The sequence below is a fragment of the Toxotes jaculatrix genome, chromosome 19 (assembly GCF_017976425.1).
Source record: "Toxotes jaculatrix isolate fToxJac2 chromosome 19, fToxJac2.pri, whole genome shotgun sequence".
Taxonomy (NCBI): domain Eukaryota; kingdom Metazoa; phylum Chordata; class Actinopteri; family Toxotidae; genus Toxotes; species Toxotes jaculatrix.
Genome location: NC_054412.1, coordinates 20,923,409 through 20,942,701, shown reverse-complemented (window position 1 = coordinate 20,942,701; position 19,293 = coordinate 20,923,409). Strand labels below are relative to the sequence as shown.

The 19,293-nt window shown below is 42.7% G+C and overlaps 2 protein-coding genes across 4 annotated transcripts; both read right to left on the bottom strand.

Moving 5' to 3' along the window:
• Positions 1-355: 355 nt before the first annotated feature.
• On the bottom strand, positions 356-12,088 carry gopc (golgi-associated PDZ and coiled-coil motif containing). 2 transcript variants are annotated; one of them, XM_041064594.1, is made up of 9 exons: positions 11,581-12,088; positions 9,065-9,229; positions 6,636-6,659; positions 4,262-4,437; positions 3,889-4,054; positions 3,701-3,796; positions 3,300-3,464; positions 3,038-3,203; positions 356-2,595 (listed from the first exon to the last, which is right to left on the bottom strand). In XM_041064594.1, the coding sequence occupies exons 1-9, from the start codon at positions 11,839-11,841 to the stop codon at positions 2,480-2,482; spliced, it is 1,335 nt and encodes a 444-aa protein (XP_040920528.1). In that variant the 5' UTR covers positions 11,842-12,088; the 3' UTR covers positions 356-2,479. The 2 variants fall into 2 exon arrangements, with proteins under 2 accessions (XP_040920528.1, XP_040920530.1); XM_041064596.1 differs by lacking the exon at positions 6,636-6,659.
• A 1,481-nt stretch (positions 12,089-13,569) lies between these two features.
• LOC121200028 (peptidase M20 domain-containing protein 2-like) lies at positions 13,570-18,845 on the bottom strand. 2 transcript variants are annotated; one of them, XR_005896482.1, is made up of 9 exons: positions 18,308-18,845; positions 17,651-17,799; positions 17,370-17,512; positions 17,139-17,293; positions 16,737-16,872; positions 16,332-16,439; positions 15,980-16,151; positions 14,410-14,607; positions 13,570-14,263 (listed from the first exon to the last, which is right to left on the bottom strand). XR_005896482.1 is itself a non-coding variant. In XM_041065060.1 (8 exons), the coding sequence occupies exons 1-7, from the start codon at positions 18,713-18,715 to the stop codon at positions 15,985-15,987; spliced, it is 1,266 nt and encodes a 421-aa protein (XP_040920994.1). In that variant the 5' UTR covers positions 18,716-18,845; the 3' UTR covers positions 13,570-14,607; positions 15,980-15,984. The 2 variants fall into 2 exon arrangements, 1 of the variants encoding a protein (XP_040920994.1); XM_041065060.1 differs by having other exon boundaries at positions 13,570-14,607.
• Between the last annotated feature and the right edge of the window lie 448 nt (positions 18,846-19,293).

Genomic DNA, 19,293 nt, shown 5'->3' with positions numbered 1-19,293 from the left:
AAATGGAAATAAAACACAATGAGGAAAAACTCTTAAGTAGCCCTACTGGAGTCTCCAAATGTAAGAGTGAATGTATTTATTTTTCCACAGAATGTAATTTAGTGAAAATTTAGTGACCATTGATTTTTCTTGCGGCAGTCCAGATTCCAGGACTGTATAGGATTTGGTTGCCGGCACAAACTACCAAGGTAACAGAGGAATCTCCCAAGCATAAATGTGTGTCCTAGACCAGGAAAAGCCCTCTACAACCAGATCTGAAAAGACTACAGCATAACTTCAACCTGATAAGTAACAAGAAGTGCCAAGAAGACCTGTTTAAAAAGGCAAAACATATTCCAAATGCATTACAAAGAAACCAAATTGAAACAAAACTTTATTTAAAGGCTAAATAAATTGTTTAGCTAGAATACATTACCTATAAAGAACGCACATCATATATGTGAAGAGTTTAGAGACACAAACCAAAGCGCCAAGGAAAACAGAGTAAGAAAAAGCCGGTAAAGACACTGACATGTGATTACTGAAGGTCACAGAGTCAGGACATACTCAGGGTTCCACTTACTCGTGTTCCTTTGGGCCAGAAACACTGGCAGGTATCAGTGGTGCCGATAGGTACAAGAGCTGGGCACAATAAAATACTCAGCATGGTGTCAGGGAGGACCTGATCTAGCTGTTCCATCCCGTTTGGAGTTCTTCGTGATTTGTTGTATTTTACTGCATTATATTGTGAGCTGTTTCTGACAAAATACAGTGTGTTACGATAGAACATAATGTGACAATAAAAAAAAAAAAAAAAAAAAAAAAAAAAGTATACAGCAATACACGCAAGTTAAGAAAGACCCCATTATTAAAAATGATTGTATTCAATCACATTGTATCTTACAAGTGTTACTGTTCCCACCCCTGTATATTCACCACACAGTGACATGCTGAAATATGTTAGTGATGGAACCAGGTTAAAAAGCTCTGAAGGGATAATGGGTCAGTGGAACATCCACCCTACACTCACCACCTCATCAACAGGACACAATACCAGGACAGGGTTTTTTAGAGGTCATACACTAGTATGACAAGCACAGTCACTGAAATAATTACACTGTCCTCAGACTCTCAATGACAGGCATTAAATGCTGTATAACATGCTTTTTTTTTTCTTTTAATGTTAATTCAAAAATATCCAGACGTCTTCTTCTCATTGTCTATCGTAGTGTCTTCATTGTTTGATTGCTTTGCTAAATTCTGGCTCTGAAGGGCTTCGAGATTTGTGAGGGACCCACAGAAAATACGCGGATGAATACACAGAATAAGGGATATGTCTGAAAAAGTTAAAAGGACAGAAGGCTGCAGTCTCAGTCGGGATTTGGAAACAACCTTTATGACTTGAAATACTGACTGACTCAGACTTCAGAGGGTAAATTACAACGACTCTCCACAGATTTCTATGTTGGATAAGAGGGATATATAAAAAAAAAAAAAAAGAATAATTAATAAGATTGCTGGTTCATCAGCTGTCAAAGCATACTTCATTTTATGGATAACTACAGAGAAACACTCAACTTATAAAACTTCAGAGGCAGAAGCAGCTACTCAGGTACATGTAGACTGTTTAGCTTGGAGAAGAAACTTTGCCCATCGTTGCTCTTGGACTTCAGTGTCCAGTATGTTCATTCATTCATTCATTAGGCCCTGGATCTGTGATTCAACACACCATCCACCTGCCTTGTTTAGGTTTTATGTGTTTTAAATAAGTGTACTGGTGATGACAGGTAAGATTTTTACAGCAGTTTTTTGCATCTGATATTTATTTCACAAGGTTTTTTTTTTCAATTGGATTTTTTTTTCCCCCATCTTAGTCCAATGTGAATGAACGGCCTCGCTCTAGTTCTTGGGAAGGTTGTTGACAGATTTATTCTCGTCACTAAAATGAAATTCTTTTTTCCGTTCATTTCCATTTTGAGATTATTTCCCTGGGGAAGGCCGGGGGGGGCAATTATCGTCTTGTCTTAATGTTGCCAAGACAAAATGAGTAACTATACAAAACAGAAACAAAACACTCTTCAAGAGTCTCCCTGAAAGACATTTTCACCCATGTGTAATCTCTTCCTCCCTGATGTCCCTGAGCCTCCAGGACAGCTCAAGAACGCCCACACTCTGCTCTTCTCTCACATGCAGCCGTCCTATCAACTCCCAGAAGTATCTTAATAAAATATCTCCAAAAAAAAAAAAAAGTCACACACTGGTCAGTAACACTCCCTCCTCTACATATCTGCCACCACTGCTTCTTCAAACATGTACTTTTACCCCAAATCATTGCCACATGCCCAGGATAAACCCCCAATGCCCACAACCCCAGAACACAAAGAACACCCTAGTCCCTGGGCTTGTCATCAAATTCTTTGATTGAGGTCTCTGAGAGGGATTTCGGCCCCGATCCCCTTGTTATATCTCCAAATACCAATGCAATGGCTTGGCTGAGCCTCTAGAAGGAGCAGTCAGTCTCAGGAGGCTTTGAAGGGGTTTCCTCTGAAGGTGTCTCGCTGGAGATCCCAGTATCTCCATTCTCTGGTCCGTTGCTCAGTGACATCTTCTCCAGAGCTGCAGGGTGGACACAGATGTTCAGTCAGTATCTCAACCTCATAACCAAAGCACAGTTACGTGGTGTCTGCCCAGAATATTTCAATCTATTTCTATTTCTATTCTATCACAAAAGTCCATAATCCCAATCTTTACCTCCACAAAACCATTAAGCTTCTAATTCACACCATCCAGATAAATGATGCAGAGGTAATAAGAAGTTTCAATATCTTCTGGAGGAGTTGGAGGTAAGAGACTCTAATCTTACTCTAGGTAAACACAAGCACTCAATAATATCAGCCTGGGTCCTCTTCTCATAATTGTCTTTCTGATTATAGGTCATGCAAACCGCACACTCACACCCTCTGTTTTAAAGGCGTAAACTTGTATTTCATGACTGAAGCACTCTGAAAGTCCCCTTGTGAATCTGTGAGCAATCTAATTCGTGGTTTTGAAAACGTACCTTGCAGCGGAGCCGAGCTGTTGCTAGGTGGCGCTGCGCTACTGTCTTCCAGTTCGTCCAGGTAGAGTCGGTAGCGATGGCCGCTGTCGTCCTCATACTCCACATTCTCATCATCGCTGTCCACCTCCGGAGCCACGTACACCACCTCAAACTCTATCTGCCCCCGCTGACACAAACCCAGACACCCAGAACCATCAATTTAAGAGGAACAGAAAAAAAAAACACAACATAGCGGTGTAGTGTGTGTCTGTGTGTGTGTTACCTGCTGGGACAGAATGGTGACAGCCTCCTTGTGTTTGGCATCTCGCAAATTGATGCTGTTGACAGCAAGGATGGCATCGCCCACGTGCAGACCTCCACACCTGTCAGCGGGCTGACCCGGATGGATCTCTGAAATTAAAATGGGAACGCCGTGCTCCTTCCCACCCTGACGAGAACAGAACACACGAGAGTTAACTCAGCTCACTGCTAGGAGGTGAAGTCAGAGAGGTGCTGATGAACTGCCGTTTATCCTGGCACCTAAACTGACTGCACGGCCGAACTTCACAAACAGTCACGGTGGCATGTGACAGCCTCCTGAAGCTGAAGGAATTCTCTTCATTTTCACAACCTGCACAGCCACTTTCAGGAAGAAGAAAAAAAAAAACAGCTGTCACTTCTTACTGTGATGGAGATTCCCAGCCCCTCGTGATCGTCTTTGACCAGCACCACCTTTCTGATGGGGCCTACTCCCTGGGTTTTCTTCAGCATGTCTGGGTCCTGTAATTACATTCATACGTTCAAATCTGAAAGCACACAAATAAAAAAAAAAGGCATAAAAGGTTTCAACTGCTCTGTAGTTTTACACTCACATGCCCCACAGGAGAGGCGAGGGGTTTCTTCGGATCGTTACGACCTCTGCACGCTCGGATGACAGTCTTGTGGCGGTGAAGGTGAATCTCTGCCTCCAGCTGGTTCCACAGCTTGTCGTGTGCTGGCCCTTTCATATCACGGCCTAGTAACTGGATCTGCTGCACCCTGGAAGACCGACAAAAAGACTCTGCTGTCAATTCAGATTTCAGGCAAGTCCCGTCTAACCTTTTCCTGCTCAGCCAAGAAAGCGGTTTCCTTGGCAACATGAAAAATTGAGGAAGAACACAGACATCTCCTCCTATCAGTGATTGAGATGTGTCCAGCGCACCTACAAGAAGGTACCCTCAACTTAAAGCTACAGGTGTTCCTTACCTGCCAGCCAGTTCCTTGTCCAAGTATTTGGCAGCGAGCCTGGCTCCATACACCTCGGCCTGCAGTACTGCCATGTGCCTGCGAAGGGCCTCGTTTTCTTTCTTAAATAGTCTCACTTCTGCCTCCAGCCTTGCCACTGCTAATTTCTCCTTCTTACTGGCCTCCAGCTCTTGTTCCTAGATCAAGCAGGTCACACGTAAACACGACACATGAATACATGGTGTATGAAAATAAATGTACATTTGAATTTTACCAATATCTATGTAAAGAAATTTCAACTCATACAGCGTTAGTGTTAGTTTTTTGTTTTTTCCTGTGATTTGAATGTTTTACTTCCATGAGAAAAAAAAAAACCCTGAGAAAAGCTGGAGCCCAAAAGCACAAAAGAAAACACAACAACGGCATATTATTGCCATAAATATGTTGTGATTAACGTGCTAGCATGCTTATACACATCCAGCACACATAGAGCAACATTAGCATCCATCTGGCGCTGTGTTTCTATACAGAAAACAAATGTAAATCAAAGAATCACCCTCTTTTAAGCCCTGTTTTGGTCTCCACCACCTCCTGAGAAAACTGTCTGACTCTTTAGCTCCTAAATGCTCCACTATGTTCACCAGCTAGCCTCAAATTTTGTGTATTGGCAGTTGGATGATGGGCAGATGTGATGATAGCTGTTCTGTCAGTACAAGCAACCCCTTCCACATTACACCTATTGTTAATATAAATATATTTATTAGTCCAAGAGTGTGTGATTCTAGCCTGCTACAGGCCTGAGCAACAACTGGATTGGTGTCAGAGATTATTTCCTTGAACTGTAGACAGCAAAGTCTGAAGTTATTGAGAGGAAGCAGGTTGATATTTTATTTATTTTTCTTTTTAGCAAGACACGTCACTGTTTTCCCAGCAGCAGAAAGTCTGAGTTAGCAGAAGCCTCAGATAGATAACCCCAATCCTCAGCACATGAAACTGAAACCACCTGCTTAGTCACACACCACTAGATGTGTTAGAAAAAATGCATTTCATGTAACAGACAAACAAAAAGTAAACACATGTGAATTACAAGGGGCAGTGAGCTGCAGTTTCACATGATTTGCTCTCACTTTTTATTCAAAATTCAAACTTTCATTCAAACTTGGGAGAAAGTGAAATATTCAAACTGTATCGACCTGTTTGAATTGAATTTACAGAACATTACAGACCCTTTGAAGTACTGGTTTTGCGTATTGGTCCAGCAGAGTGTGCCCTTAAAACTCATTATCTGCTTGACCTATTGCTGGCCTATTGATCTATTTTTAAGGGTCCAAGCCCAAGGGGGCGTCGGTGACGGAAACCCTACAGTAATCATGCAGATTTTTCATCTTCTTCTTTTTTTTAAATTTTTATTCTTCTGTAGATAAACGTACTACAGCGTTCACTGCAAAACCTATTTTTGCAAACTCCTCCTAGGTTGTGAGTCTGCACTGAACTTTACACACAGAATCTACGGGCTCTCATCATCAAAAGATATTAAAACAAGTTTGATAATCCAAGAACTGAAGTTATAAAGGAAGAAACTCCTGTAGGCTGCAGACAAAACAGGAAGTGTTGCATTTCGTCACTACAATCTGCATGTACATTTGCACGTATCATCTTTGTGGAGTTTTTATGCTCCAGTGTTTATGTCAGGCTAGGTAACCACGCTTTCTGGAATACCCCTCAGAAACATTCCAACCTTGGTGGAGTGTTTTCCACTGTATGTGCTGCTCCCACTGAGACTTGCATCGTGTCCGTGGGACCTGTGGGTCCCACTTGTTTCGCTTCGACAGGTTTATTGGGTGCAAACTGGGCGGAGGGCTTGGAACCTGCCTGCAGGTCTAGTTGGTTTTGTAATTCAAAATTCCCCCTCTGTGTTTCTGTCCTTCCACTGCAACTCAGTAAGGAAACGTCCCACTAAATGTACTGTTTTACTTCAGTTTATTGGTAGTTACAATCCTGTTCCATCAATCCTGCCTATTTGTACTGTCTGTAAAAAAAAAAATAAATAAATGAATAAATGCACCTGTGCTAGATTCTTCCATGTATCTGTGCGAGTGATGTTGTGTGTCTGTTGTTCTGAACAACAGACATGCCCGCAGCCTTAATCTGTGCACGTAAGCACTTCTTGGAAGTACTACACGTCACACAAGAAGAGAGTTGATGACTTGCAAATACTGCAAGTGTGACTCATGAACAACTGAGAAACTGTGTTAAAAGTAGGAAGACAGCTATAATTCATCTCTCAGTCCTTTTCTACTCCTGCCTTTACGCATCACCAAATCACTAGTTGTGCCAAGTGTAGCTGCACAATCTGTACTATCTAAACAAAACACACAACCATACACAAACTTACCATCTCTTCCAATGTTGGTGCAGGCTTTAGGGGAAAAGAGGCAGAGGAAGGGCAGAGAGAAGTCATAGATTAGAGAAAATCAGGAAACGGAGATTGTGAGTAAGTTAACCATTCAGTAAAAGAGGGAGATACTGTATACTGTAAAGTAATAAGCATGTCAGAATGGGGGGGGGGGTGTAAATGAAAACACTGGAAGCAATGGGAAAGCAGGAGCAGGGAGTACCAAAGCAACAGCAGCCTACAGCAGCCCCGTCACACACATAACAGCTTTCTTGGTCTTTCATATGTAACTACACTGATTATAAGTTGGACTGTAAGTGCTGTCAAAACACTAGTACATGACAGCACTGATGCTAACCACACCCCGGAGGACTGAAGCTGCTGCTGATGCTGCATTTTCATTACCCAGCTGATAGAGGGGAAAGTGCAGACCTGGCACCAGCATTGTCTAAAGGTTGTCTTGAGGCCGCCTTGAGGAACGAGTGTTAAGACACACACTTGGTGCCTTTTATATGAGCAATTATAGAAGCAATTATATTAGTAAGTTTGATTTTAAAGATAAAAATTGACATAATGTTTAATAGTCATCCATGGACATCCTGCAATACCCCACTAAAGTGAAAAGCAGCAATAAAAAAAATCACTGTGGTGGGGAAGGAAACTGGAGAAGAGACCACTGTTGTGGTTAAACTTAGAGCTCACAAGGCTCTGCAGTGCTATTCATAGTATATATTATAGTACATTTTTAAAAGTAAGCTATAGACACCATTTAGGGTATGTTCACGTTTGATCATGCAGGGAGACTGTCAGCAAGTCAACAGTCAATGTATCCAGATGTTGCTGAAGTTCATACAGATACATGGGGCACTACGCAGGACATATGGTGAGAAAATAAACACAAGGGAATTAAATGTCTTTCTGCACTGTTCTATAATGGTATGAACAGTGAACCACGCTGGCATGAGGCTTTGTCTAGTTTGACCACCAGTTGTTTTACACAGATAAAATCGCTATTTTGTCCATCAAGCTACATTCAAGAGCCCATAATGACAAAGTGAAGACACATTCAGTACTTTGTAGAAGCTCCTTTGGCAGCAGTTACAGCTTCAAGTCTTCTCTGGGTGAGTCTCTACAAGCTCTGCACACCTGGATTGGGGCAGTTTATCTCATTCTTCCTGACAGATCCTCTCAGGCTTGGTCACATTGGATAGGAAGAGTCTGTGAACTGTCATCTTCAGGTCTGCCTACAGAAGCTCTTTGGGGTTTAAATCTGGGCTTTGGCTGGGCTACACAAGGACGCTGGAGTTACTTGTCCCGAAGCCACTCCAACATTGTCATGGCTGTATACTCCTGAAAGGTGAACCATTGCCCCCATCTCATGTCTTATGCCCTCTGGGGCAGGTTTTCTTTAAGGACCTATGTTTGGCTGTAATCATCCTTCTCTCAGTTCTAACCAGTCTCCCTGTCCCTTCTGCTGAGAAGCCACACCCCCGTGCTTCACCATAAGGGCCACATTGAAAGTCTGAATACTCAACTGACGTCCTCTGTGTAAAAGTCCTACAAACCCTGGCTTCGTCTGCAGCATCTAAAATGTTTGAAAAGCCCACAGAGATACATCACACACATCAAGTGCTTCAAAAATCTTGGATATGTTGGATGCAGAGGAGAAGACCCAGTCTGTCAGAGGAACGAGGCTCTGCCACGTTTTTTTTTTTTTTTCCAAGTGAGGAAAAAATATTCACATTCACATAATCCAGTAGAACTTCATATATATTAAGATCCAATCATCCCTAAAGCCTATGCCATACAAGAGCTAATAAAAACAGATGGAATGATCGAAGTTGTCATATTGACATTTAAGGTGTATTGATTGATTTGAGCAACATGTAAAGAAAACATTCAGTGCAAAACAATACTTTTTGTAAGTGGCAGTTTTCTGGTTTTGATTTTTTTTTTTAAATTGCCAAAAATTTCTCAAAAACACGTTTTCACTTTGTCATTGTGGATTACTGAGTGAACTGATGGGTAAAATCAAATCTGCCACACAGAGTGCAAAAAGTGAAGGGGTCTGAAGACCTAGGCCACTGTGAGCGTGCGATGTTTGATCCTTTCAGCTGACCACATAAACCCACAACTGACTTGGTCACGTGTTAGAGAGTCAAATATATTTTGTTTAACTTAGTTTCCTCTGGAGTGATCAGGTTAGAACATTTACCAAATGACTGCAAAACCATCAGGTCAACTCTGAATGTGGACCATTGTATTATCTTTTATCCAATGTCTTACCTTCCTTCTCTCCCAGCACTTCCTGTCTTTATTTCTATTGTCTCTGACCAATAAAGGCAAAATGCCAATAAACACTGTTAAGAAATTTATTTGCCTGGTTGTAGTTTTGAAGGTTGTGGACAGCGTCTCCTCCCCCCACCTACCAGTCTGTCTTTGATGGTGTCAGAGTCCTCAGCCTGGCCTTGCTTGGCATGAAGCTGCAGCTGGAGAGCATGAAGCTGCAGGAGCTGGTCGTGGACCTCCCTTTCTACCACTGCCCCCTCAGCCTTAGCCTCAGTCAGCTCCGAACGCAGGTCCACCAGCTGAGCCTGGAGAGGAGGGGACGCATGAATGGAGGGAAATTAGTGTGTAAGAACAGACATCAGAGGCAACTATGCCAGGTCAGAGTCAACAGAACAGTCCCAGTAGGACTGCATCTTGCAATGGTAGACCGTCTTTCTTAAAGGTGTCTTGAGTGGTCCAGTAAACAAACACAGATCTGTTTACAAGATCTATTTACCTTCAGTGTCACTCAAAATACATTGTGTGCATCCTTCAGCTCTAACAAATATGTCGAGTGAATTTCCTTCCTCATAAAAGCAGACATTTTTTTCAATTAGGGTTGCATTAAAATGTTTCTCTTAAGATTCTGTAAATAAACTGAGATAATAGTTTTTTGAAAAAAATGTTTCTATTGTTGTATTCTCAAAGGACACACACACACACACACACACAAAATGAGACCTAAGACATTATTATTCTGGACCAACAGAGTTAATCAATCTATGTGTTTCTGGGATTTAGAGCAGCTCCTAAAGCAACACCATCTGTAGAAAATCTTGACCAGGACATCAGATAGAAATTCTGGATTAAAACAACTGACAAGCATTTGTACTACGAACAAACAGACTCAGGGACAGCTTTGACAACAGGGCAATAGCCCTAATCAATGCTAACAAATAACCTTTCTTAATCTGGCTAGCCACCTTTCTGACAGCAAGTCATGTGCAATAAACAATGTCTTTGTCTTTGTATATATTTTACACACTATATATTTCTATCCTGGATATATTTATTTTATTTTATTATTTTATTCTACTTTTTTTATTTTTCTTTTTTATTCTGCACTGCAATTGTATGTCTTCTTTTGCACTGATGTGGGACAGTACCTCAATTTTATTGTACTTTTGTACAAAGTATAATTGTGAAATGACAATAAAGATTTATCTTATCTTATCTTACAATCAGCTCTGCCTGACAAAGAGCTGCAGCACAGTCCATTTCATTGCTTAACTGTCAGGTACTGTCAACACAAAGTGTGTTTATTGATCCACAGATTGGACTTTTGCTGTGTTTTTACACAGACATGGTCATGAGAGAAGGATTTTCGTACGGCAGTTGGTAGTTTAAGAGGAAGTTTTACAATTTTATAACTGCAAAGCAACAGAAACCTTAACAGTCCAAACTGCGAGAAAAACAAAATGGGCCTCACGCACGCACATTTTCATACTCCATGCTTCATCAGAGCAGTGCTGGACTGCCAATGGCTTCACACTATTCCTCTGACCATCAGGCAGCAGGAACACCATAATAACCAATGAGAAAGGTGGACACAGAGAGGAATAAGACTGCTAGTGAGCAAACATGGACGTAAGCAGTGCTCGTTTCAAACCTATACAAAAAACAATGCATTTTACTGAGTAATACACAATGCAAACATAACTATTGTTATGGTGTTCTAATTTAAAGGTTACACTGATGTTTTTTGTCCTGTGAAGAGAGGCAGACTGTTTGTCCATGACTCCTTCAACAGGTCTGGATGTCACAAATTTTGTACGAGTATGAGACAAGTGATAACTAACCAGTAAGCCGATTCAGCAATAAATGACAAAAGAAATACATTAAATCAAAATGAATCTAGAGTCCCGACTGTGATCTGAAATGTGTATATTCACAACTCTTGCCCTTGTCAGAGCACTTGACTCCTATCTTGTCAATAATGTGTGGAACTTCTGTCTGAACACACACACGGTGTGTTTTTATGTGTCACATCTCATGGGCTGCTTTCACGTGTTGTTTTAAATGGTTATATGTAATTATTGTGCATCTGCAGGAGTCACAATAATGAACCGCCAATGCATTCAGGCCATCATGAGCAGCTCTGTGACTCCAATGTAACGGTCTATCACTCAAACTACTTTACCACATCAGTGACAACTGCAGTCACCAGTCAGAGACAGTATATGTGACATGGTGTTCCAATGTGGCACAGAGCAGCGGTATGTGGCAGTGGAACACGAGTGACGTGCCATTTCCCTGTGCCACATATCACTAAACCAAAGTGCCATACTACTACAGACGGACATAATGGTACACCACTGGTATATATACAGTCATAGCTGCCCACTGAACACGGTTTATAATGAACACTCATTATCAGCAATTATATAATTTAGTAAGAGTGGGCATATATGTCAGTTACATGTCAGTGGAACATGAGTGACACAGTGACAGCCAAGAGTTAGAGTCTGAATCAGAGTATGTCACCGGGGCAGGAGCGGTAATGTTACAACGTCACCATCAGTCACTTTCCCCTTTCATCGGGGGGAGTCTGAACGATCACTCGCTTACAAGTGACTTAAATGTGGCGTTAACCGAGCATCGTTCAAGACTTACTGACCTCCAGCTTATGGTTGAGTTGAAAAACCGTCTGGGTTTTGTGACACAGCTGAGCAAAACAGGAGCTCAGGCTGGTCATCTTCTGCCGCCCCTCATACGTAATGTCGACTTGATCTGGGTCTATTTCGCCGAGCAGAAGGTCCACGTCCACGAAGGCCTTGTCGAATTCTTTCTCAAGCACTTCTAGCCAGCGAAACATGGACATACCGGGGCCGAGGCCTGAGCTATGGCCGGCCGGGGAGCATCCAGCCGAAGCAGACATGGCTAAAGCACAGCGGAGCTCTAACGTTAGCGTTAGCTTACTAGCTAACTTTGATGGTAAGAGACGTTAGTGAACGCCCTCTCTATTGACCACTGGTGAAATGACAGTCGAAATAACGCTGAAACTAGACTGACTGGACTGCGTATCGGGTTAGCGGGTTAGCGGAGGGAAGTCTGACAAACTGCGTTTCCTAGTTCCTCTGAAAAACACAGTCTGAACAGGAAGTCCCACATTAGATTCCCGACTGCATCTGTGAGGCTGCTACTACATCCTGCCTGTCTGCAGGGGAGAGCAGTGGATCGCAGAGCAGAGCCTGCTCTTCTTCTTTGACGATGTGTGACGCTACTAGCTGCGTGACTGCCCCCCACTGGATGAAAAGTGACACTACATCAATCACAGTTCATGTACTTCGATTTAAACTGGACACTGCTTTTACTGTTAGCTATGTTCTCATATTGGCCAAGCAAAGTTGCAACTGAAAAATTAAAAATCTCTAAATCTGATAATCTATTGTACGGTGTGTTCCTTTCGGTGTTCTATTTTCAGCAGAAAAGATTTCCACAAAAACACGATGGACTGTCTCAGGAAAACCACATTTGCATAATTGGTTTCCCTACAATCTGCAAATATTTAACTCGCAATGCTCCAGTCTCAGTTCAGCTAACTTAACCACATCCCTTCAGCTTTTTTCAGATTGCTGCTTGTCACACCTCCAGTGGTGCTGGGCTGACTGCAGGGTCATCAGCCAGGAGCCAATCTTCTCTGATGTATTGCTCATTAAAGCAGGAGAAGTTCTACCTCCTCTGCCAGGTCTCTGAGGGCTTTCCTTAGTTTAGTACCTGTGATCGCAACTGTCTTTATAAACCACTGGGTGGATACCATAGCCTGGGGCCTCTTTGCTGTAGTGGTGCTTTGTGCCTCGCCCCCTTGCCTGACAAACTGGATCAGCTGTTGAGATGTTGCTGAGCTGGCCCTGTTGGTTTCCTGTCTGCAAGCACGTCTCTGCTAGCTTCCGCAGAACCTGGTCATGGCACCATCTGTTTTGGCCCTGTGTCAGTGCAGCCTATTAGCTTGAAAGCTTGGGTGCCTGAGCTCACACAGTTGACAGTCTTCCTCTGTGCCGTATCAGATGTGCAGATTTGAGGGACTGGGAAGGGTGTCATATGTGGCCCAGATAAGGAAGCTGAGCCTTGCTTGAGGGAGCCTCCACATATCTGCCCACAAACTAGTTGCGTTGACACAGCCTCCCAGGTAGTCCAGCTGCCCTGTCGCCATTGGCTGACAGCTCTCTCATGTATTTTCATTCTTCCATTTTAATGACTTCAGAGATCAAAAGGTATTTTTACTCCTTCCTTGGCTTTGGACCACATCTTGCATGCTGCACCCCACCCAAGACCAGCTTTGCCCAACTGCGGCAAACCAACAATATCCTAATGTTTCAGTCGACTGAAGACCTGGTCTGCTGACTGTATAGTGTTCCATTTATGACCTATTCGAACCTGGGGGTTGTCATTTTGCACTGACAGGTCAGGCAAGACTTTAAGCTTGAACACAAGCCTCGCCTTCTCCTGTTTGTAGCCCTAATCAGTGGACTTCAGGAGAAGCCTCAGGGTGTTTCTTGCAAACAGACCTGCGTTGGTAAGGCATCAAGGAAGACTTCACTGCTGCAGTCAGGAACACAAAGGAAGAGAACCCAAATACAGAATCTCCACTGGACAGAATGGTGCATAATAATGTCCTTTTAATAACATAAGTACACTGGCAGAAAGCCACTGGCCAAAAGTCAAACAGGGAGAATAGAAAATCATCCACAGCGGAGAAAAATTCAGAAAATCCAAAGTCTTTCCTTGAGGAAAAAACAAGCCACAGAGGAAAGTACACAAGGGGGGCACACAAGGAACAACTTGGGAGACAAAACGATGATGTGAACTCATGCACGGGGGCCTGAGAAGGCAGACTTCAGCACAGCACAGATGAACTGACAAGGGGACAGGGGAGCAACAAGACTAAAATCCACTAGGGCTAATTGACAACAGGTGACACACATTAGGGCAGGGCAGACAATCAACAAAGGTGGGAAACAGACAAAGGCAAGGAGTAGACTAAGACGAATCAGGAAGTACACGGGAACTACAGAACGAGTTCAAGAAAACCAAAAACACAAGTAACATGACTTCAACATAACAAAACCATTAATCAAAGAACCAAAAACTCAGGAAACTAGAGTCCCAAAAGAGTCCAGGAGAAGCTATAAAAAATCCAAAGCTGTTCAAAATGTCCACAAAGAGTTCAAAACATCTCCCCCATGGGTTGATCACAACACTCAAATGCCAGACAGGTCTGACCATTATGTTCAAACCACTCAAAGAACATCACCACATTAGTGCGGTTTGGATTCAGGACATTGATGACACCTGGACACCTGGAGAGAAAAGAGGAGGAATGAAAAAACTTGATTATATAGACAGGTATCAGCAGTTGGTGGGCCATTTTCTGATGGAACTGATGAAAACTAAACACAGGAATATAATCCTGTGTTTAGTATAATATATAAGTCCAAAGATCTACCTATCTCAGTGTCTCAGTGTCCTGGATAAAACCAATTTCCTTACGGATCTTAACAGCTACTGTCTCTTTTGTTGCCAGATTCAGGCAGCTGGCCACTTTCCAAAAGCAGCCTTCACCAATAAACTCAAGAATGAAGTAGCCAGAAGGGGCTGCTGAACAGAGTTTGATCTGCCTGGACCTCAGATGCTGTCAGTGTGACTGTGGAGACAGATAATGAACATGGAGACAAAACGTGTTGTGTCAGTGTATTCAGCGTGTGAGGGTCATTCAGTCAGTAGAAAACGAACAAACACACAGTTGAATCACAAGTTTTGTCCTTGTATTTCTGAGGTCATCATTTTTTAAGACCATGTGAAGAATGAAAATTCATCAGAATACTGAGGATTTTCTGATCACTTCAATGGATTATTTGTTGTCGTCAACACCATTTTTCCCCAAACTTTCCCAAAGTTTTTTCCCTGGTTTTTTACCCTGTAAGTACCCAGCATTCACAAAAACATTTGCAATATAATTCATTTCTTCTCTCCTGCTCCTTCTTTGCAGTTGCTGCTTCACATTAAAAGCTTTCTACTTGCGAACCAACTGGGTGGTTTTATTGTTTAGAATTTTAGAAGTGGATTTGTCATTATGTTAGTGGAACTGTTCTTTGATTACCTGAGTGTTTGGGTGGGGTCTGCTGTACACCTGAGTTGAATTAGCTCATTACCTTGACTGTTGTATATTGGACTGTTCATACTCAGAGGAAGACCTATGGCTGAAACGTGATATTTGAATAAAAGCTCTACAGGCATCTTGTTCCACCTTTTCTCTACCTTTGGCCTGTTTCTCTGTCTTATACTTCACTCATTCACTCTTCCCTGTATGATAGATGTGAAGCAGTGAACATCACACTTTTCATTGGCAAGTCAAAATAAGAACCAGTCAATCCACATGAGGTGCTCATCAGTAAATTATTATTGATATTTATTTTTATTGTACTGATCTTTTTTTTTAAACAGGGACAATACATATTGATTAGTATACCAGTAAATATGACTATGTTAGACAAAAAGCTAATTTTCAACTTTTGGGCAAATGATAAATTAGCCTCTAATATGACATAATTTGTATTGTCATTACATGTTATCAATTATGATTAACTTTATTTTTATGGTGTATTTCCTGTCACCTGTTCCATCAATGAAATATTGTGATGGGGGATACCACACTGTCTCCCTCTGGTCATATCTGATCATTTGTGCTCTGCTGATTTTCTCCCAGGACTCAAATGATTACAACTTCAACATACCAGCCAATTAGAACTGAAGAAGCCTTTCAGATGAGAAACATCTTAAAGAACCTCAAGCAAGTTCAGTTGCCTTTGTTTAGCTGTTGGAAATCAATATAAAACTGTGTCACCCTTTTTAAGGGTTAATTAAAGATAACTTTCTGGCGTCAGCATGAAAGTATTTTTCTTTCCAATTTAACTGATAAGCGAAAGTAAATTTCAAACATGACAACAAAATCAACACATTGACACAAAATAATCAATGCTTATAAAAGCAAAAGCATTAACAGTAGCAGCCTGCACCTGCATCAGTTCTGTTTTGCAGACGCTGCCAGCCTTCTGTCCTCCTTCAGTTTGGCCTCAGTGAACTCCTGCTTCACCCTCTGCAGTAGCTCTGGAAGCAGCAGGACATCCAGGGCCGTCATGGCGAGAGCCTTTGCTGTCCTCAGGGTGAAGAACTGAGCTCGGTCATCACCTGCAACAATGACACACTCATTGTCAACCATACAAACGCAGATCAGTCTAAGTCAGGCATTAATGTTTTTCAGACTACCATAAATCAAGTTCAAAGAGTTAACATTTAAAGTCTAAAAGGTGATGTTAGCAGCTCCTATGTGTGCATGTGTGTGTGCATGTGTGAGAATGGGGTGCACACCAGCAGCAACGGTGTACTCCTCTGTGTGGTTGAGAGCATTACAACCGATGTAGAAGTACGGATGGATGCCAGGAACCGCAAATGTCACATTGCCAAAGTCCGTGGAGCCTAAAAAGAGCAGAGAAGTGAGGAAAAGGAAAGGTTCAGCAGGGGCATCATGCTCAGTCACTGATCCATGTCTGTATTTAAAGTAATAGTTCAATGTCATTATTTGCTTCCTTTAACAAAGTTTAATAGTAGAAAGAAAATGAGGTGTGTTAAGGTGGTGCAGCTGCTGGGAACCTACAGAGCTTTCAAATAACCCCACCTGCCTTTCAGTCACCTCTTCATTCCTTCCTGTTCCCAGCTCTGATGCTGCATGTCCATCACAGAGCTGCTTTTCACAGTCAACAGATGTACACCTACCTGATTCATTTTTGAGAACATCTTCATCTGTGGTGAAGTCCATCCCCAGAGCCTTTCCATTTCTCTCGTACAGCTCCTCCAGTGCAGAGTTGCGCAGCATGTTGTCAAATGTATTTCTTGCAAACTCTACCTCAACCTGAAAGGCAGACAGATTGTTGTTGACTTAAAGCTACAGAACTTTCAGTAGAAGTGGGCTATAAAACTGGGTATAGTTTGGAAATTGATTGTTGTATTTCTACAGTCTCTCCTCAGCAGTTCAGCTGAAGTAAAATATCATTAATCTGAAAAGCAGATACAAATTTCCTGAATGACCCTTCACCAAAGAAATCAGCATTATTATCCTCTGAGGCAGCTGTGGGGCAGACCTTACAGTGAATGTGCTTCAGCTGAACGTGTTCTCACCTCACAGCCAGTTGCCACAGCGGCTGATCTAAAGCACACCTCAGCTTTTGCCTTGAGGACAGAAAGCTCAGAGACTGAGGGGGTCCTCAGATAGTACTCCAGCTCAGTGTAGGCAGGGATGATGTTTGGTTTCACTCCACCATGCTTTATGATACCTGCACAGCAAAACATGATTGAGTCAGAGCTTCCTCAACTCCGACACAGGAGAACAGAGGAGCAGCAGTTGTTCACCGTGAACTCTCCAGTCTGGCTTCATCTGCTGTCTGAGCACAGACAGGCTGTTGTAGCACAGCACCGCTGCATCCAACGCATTGATTCCCTCCCAGGGGTAGGCCGAGGCATGAGACGCCTTACCGTGGTACTTTATCGTTACACTGGAAGACATGAGACAAACCACACCTCAGGAAAAAAAAAAAGAGAGGGAGCATCAAAATGTCAACTTTTTAGCATACATAAGAAACATACAAAGATAACATATTCATAGAGGAGATGTGTACTGTAATAAAGCTTACTCGTGCTCTGCCACACAGGGCAGGTATGTGGCATCCTCCTTAGATGGGTGAGCCATAAACACCACATCCAGACCCTCAAACGCACCCTCCCTTAACATGTCAATTTTACCTCCACCATCTTCCTCAGCTGGAGTCCCCAGCACTGTCACCTGTGGAGGAAAGTCGAATATATAAGCTTTATGGATCACAAATGCACAACCTGTATTTAACATTTCTCAGTATCTGTGGATGTTTAAAATCAGCAGGGTGTCTGCTGATGCTGACAGCAAGGGATTTGACCAAATATTGAAAATGGCGATTATTTCAATTTATCCTGGAACTTCCCAGCTACATTCAATCCTCTATACCTGGGGGATATGTATAAAAATGGCTAAACTATGCATCTGTTGTGGGTGTAAACTGGTTCCAATTAAAGCTGGGCTTGATCACTATGAGCAAAAAAATGGACTACGCTGTAATTAACCATGATGCTTTGGGTTTTGGCTCAGTTCCTAGTGGCCAGACTCTGCCCTGCACTCTGGACCTGCATTTCTTCTTAAGAAGAGACTCATATTCATCTTAACTGTCCAAGCAAACCAAACTGCATTGTTATAAACAACTGTTCTAACCTGGGATCAACTTCTCTCAACACTGCAACATGATGTGTAGTTGTCCTACCTGGACCCGGAGAGAGAGGTTCTGTGTGCTCTCCAGCACAGCTTTGAGCCCAAGAGCCGCAGCAGCTCCAACCTCAGCTATCAGGTTGTGTCCACATGCGTGTCCAATACCAGGCAAAGCGTCGTACTCGCACAGGAAGCCCACGTTGACCACGTCTCCCTGCTCGCTGCCTCCAGTCCCCCAAGTGGCCCGAAATGCAGTCTCGAGTTTGAAGTGACTGTCGACCGTCCAGCCTTCCTCCTTACGGAAAAACACTACCAGTCTGTCATGAGCCTTCCTCTCCTCATAAGCCAGCTCCGGGTGGCTCCATATGTCCTTACTAAGGCTGTGCAGCTTTGCTTTGGCTTCATCTATACAGCAGCTGACTCTCTGTTTCAGCTCCACCACCAGCTCTGCTCCTTCAGACATCTTGTAATATTGCCTGTTTGTAAATTAACGGACCAAAAAAAAAAATCCATTAAATTCAGTCAAAACATTCATGCTAATGCTACAGCACTTTCCAACGAGGAAGTAATGTGCTGTAATCTTGACCTGACGTACCTGACGTAGACGTGGTGGTAACGTATTGTGTCACTTCCTGTTTGCTGTTCTGTCAGTCCATGTTTGGACTGTTTCGAGTTATCCGAGCGTATCAATCAGCATTAACTTTTATAACACGTATATTGCATCTGTTGTGCACGTGCAAATCTAATCGCTCTGTCTCTGGTCCGCTAGCTTAGCTGTTAGCAATGGTTTCTCTCTCCCCCGCTGTCTCTCCTCTTTCCTGCTCGGTGTGTGAGATGTTTAGTTACTCCTCTGGCTCCTTTAGCGATAATGGCATGTGTAATAAATGTATGCATTTTGCGAAATGAATGAAGTTAGAGACTCCAGCGACCATAGTTAAACGCATTCCTCGGGCCTGAGCGGGCGACGTTGAATTAAGCTGCTGGTCAATTCTTTAACTCTGTGTCCTCTCTGTCCCGTAGTCCTGTGCTTGTCTCTTTCTG

Excerpts from the sequence above, each read along its gene's own strand:
- gopc (XM_041064594.1), bottom strand. The coding sequence starts at position 11,841 with ATGTCTGCTTCGGCTGGATGCTCCCCGGCCGGCCATAGCTCAGGCCTC. Across the intron at positions 3,204-3,299 it reads TCACCATTCTGTCCCAGCAG|CGGGGGCAGATAGAGTTTGA; the intron begins GTAACACACACA and ends GGTTTGTGTCAG. Across the intron at positions 2,596-3,037 it reads CAGCTCGGCTCCGCTGCAAG|CTCTGGAGAAGATGTCACTG; the intron begins GTACGTTTTCAA and ends TCCACCCTGCAG.
- LOC121200028 (XM_041065060.1), bottom strand. The coding sequence starts at position 18,715 with ATGTCTGAAGGAGCAGAGCTGGTGGTGGAGCTGAAACAGAGAGTCAGC. Across the intron at positions 17,294-17,369 it reads GCCAGACTGGAGAGTTCACG|GTATCATAAAGCATGGTGGA; the intron begins GTGAACAACTGC and ends TTTGCTGTGCAG. Across the intron at positions 16,440-16,736 it reads TGTTCTCAAAAATGAATCAG|GCTCCACGGACTTTGGCAAT; the intron begins GTAGGTGTACAT and ends TGCTCTTTTTAG.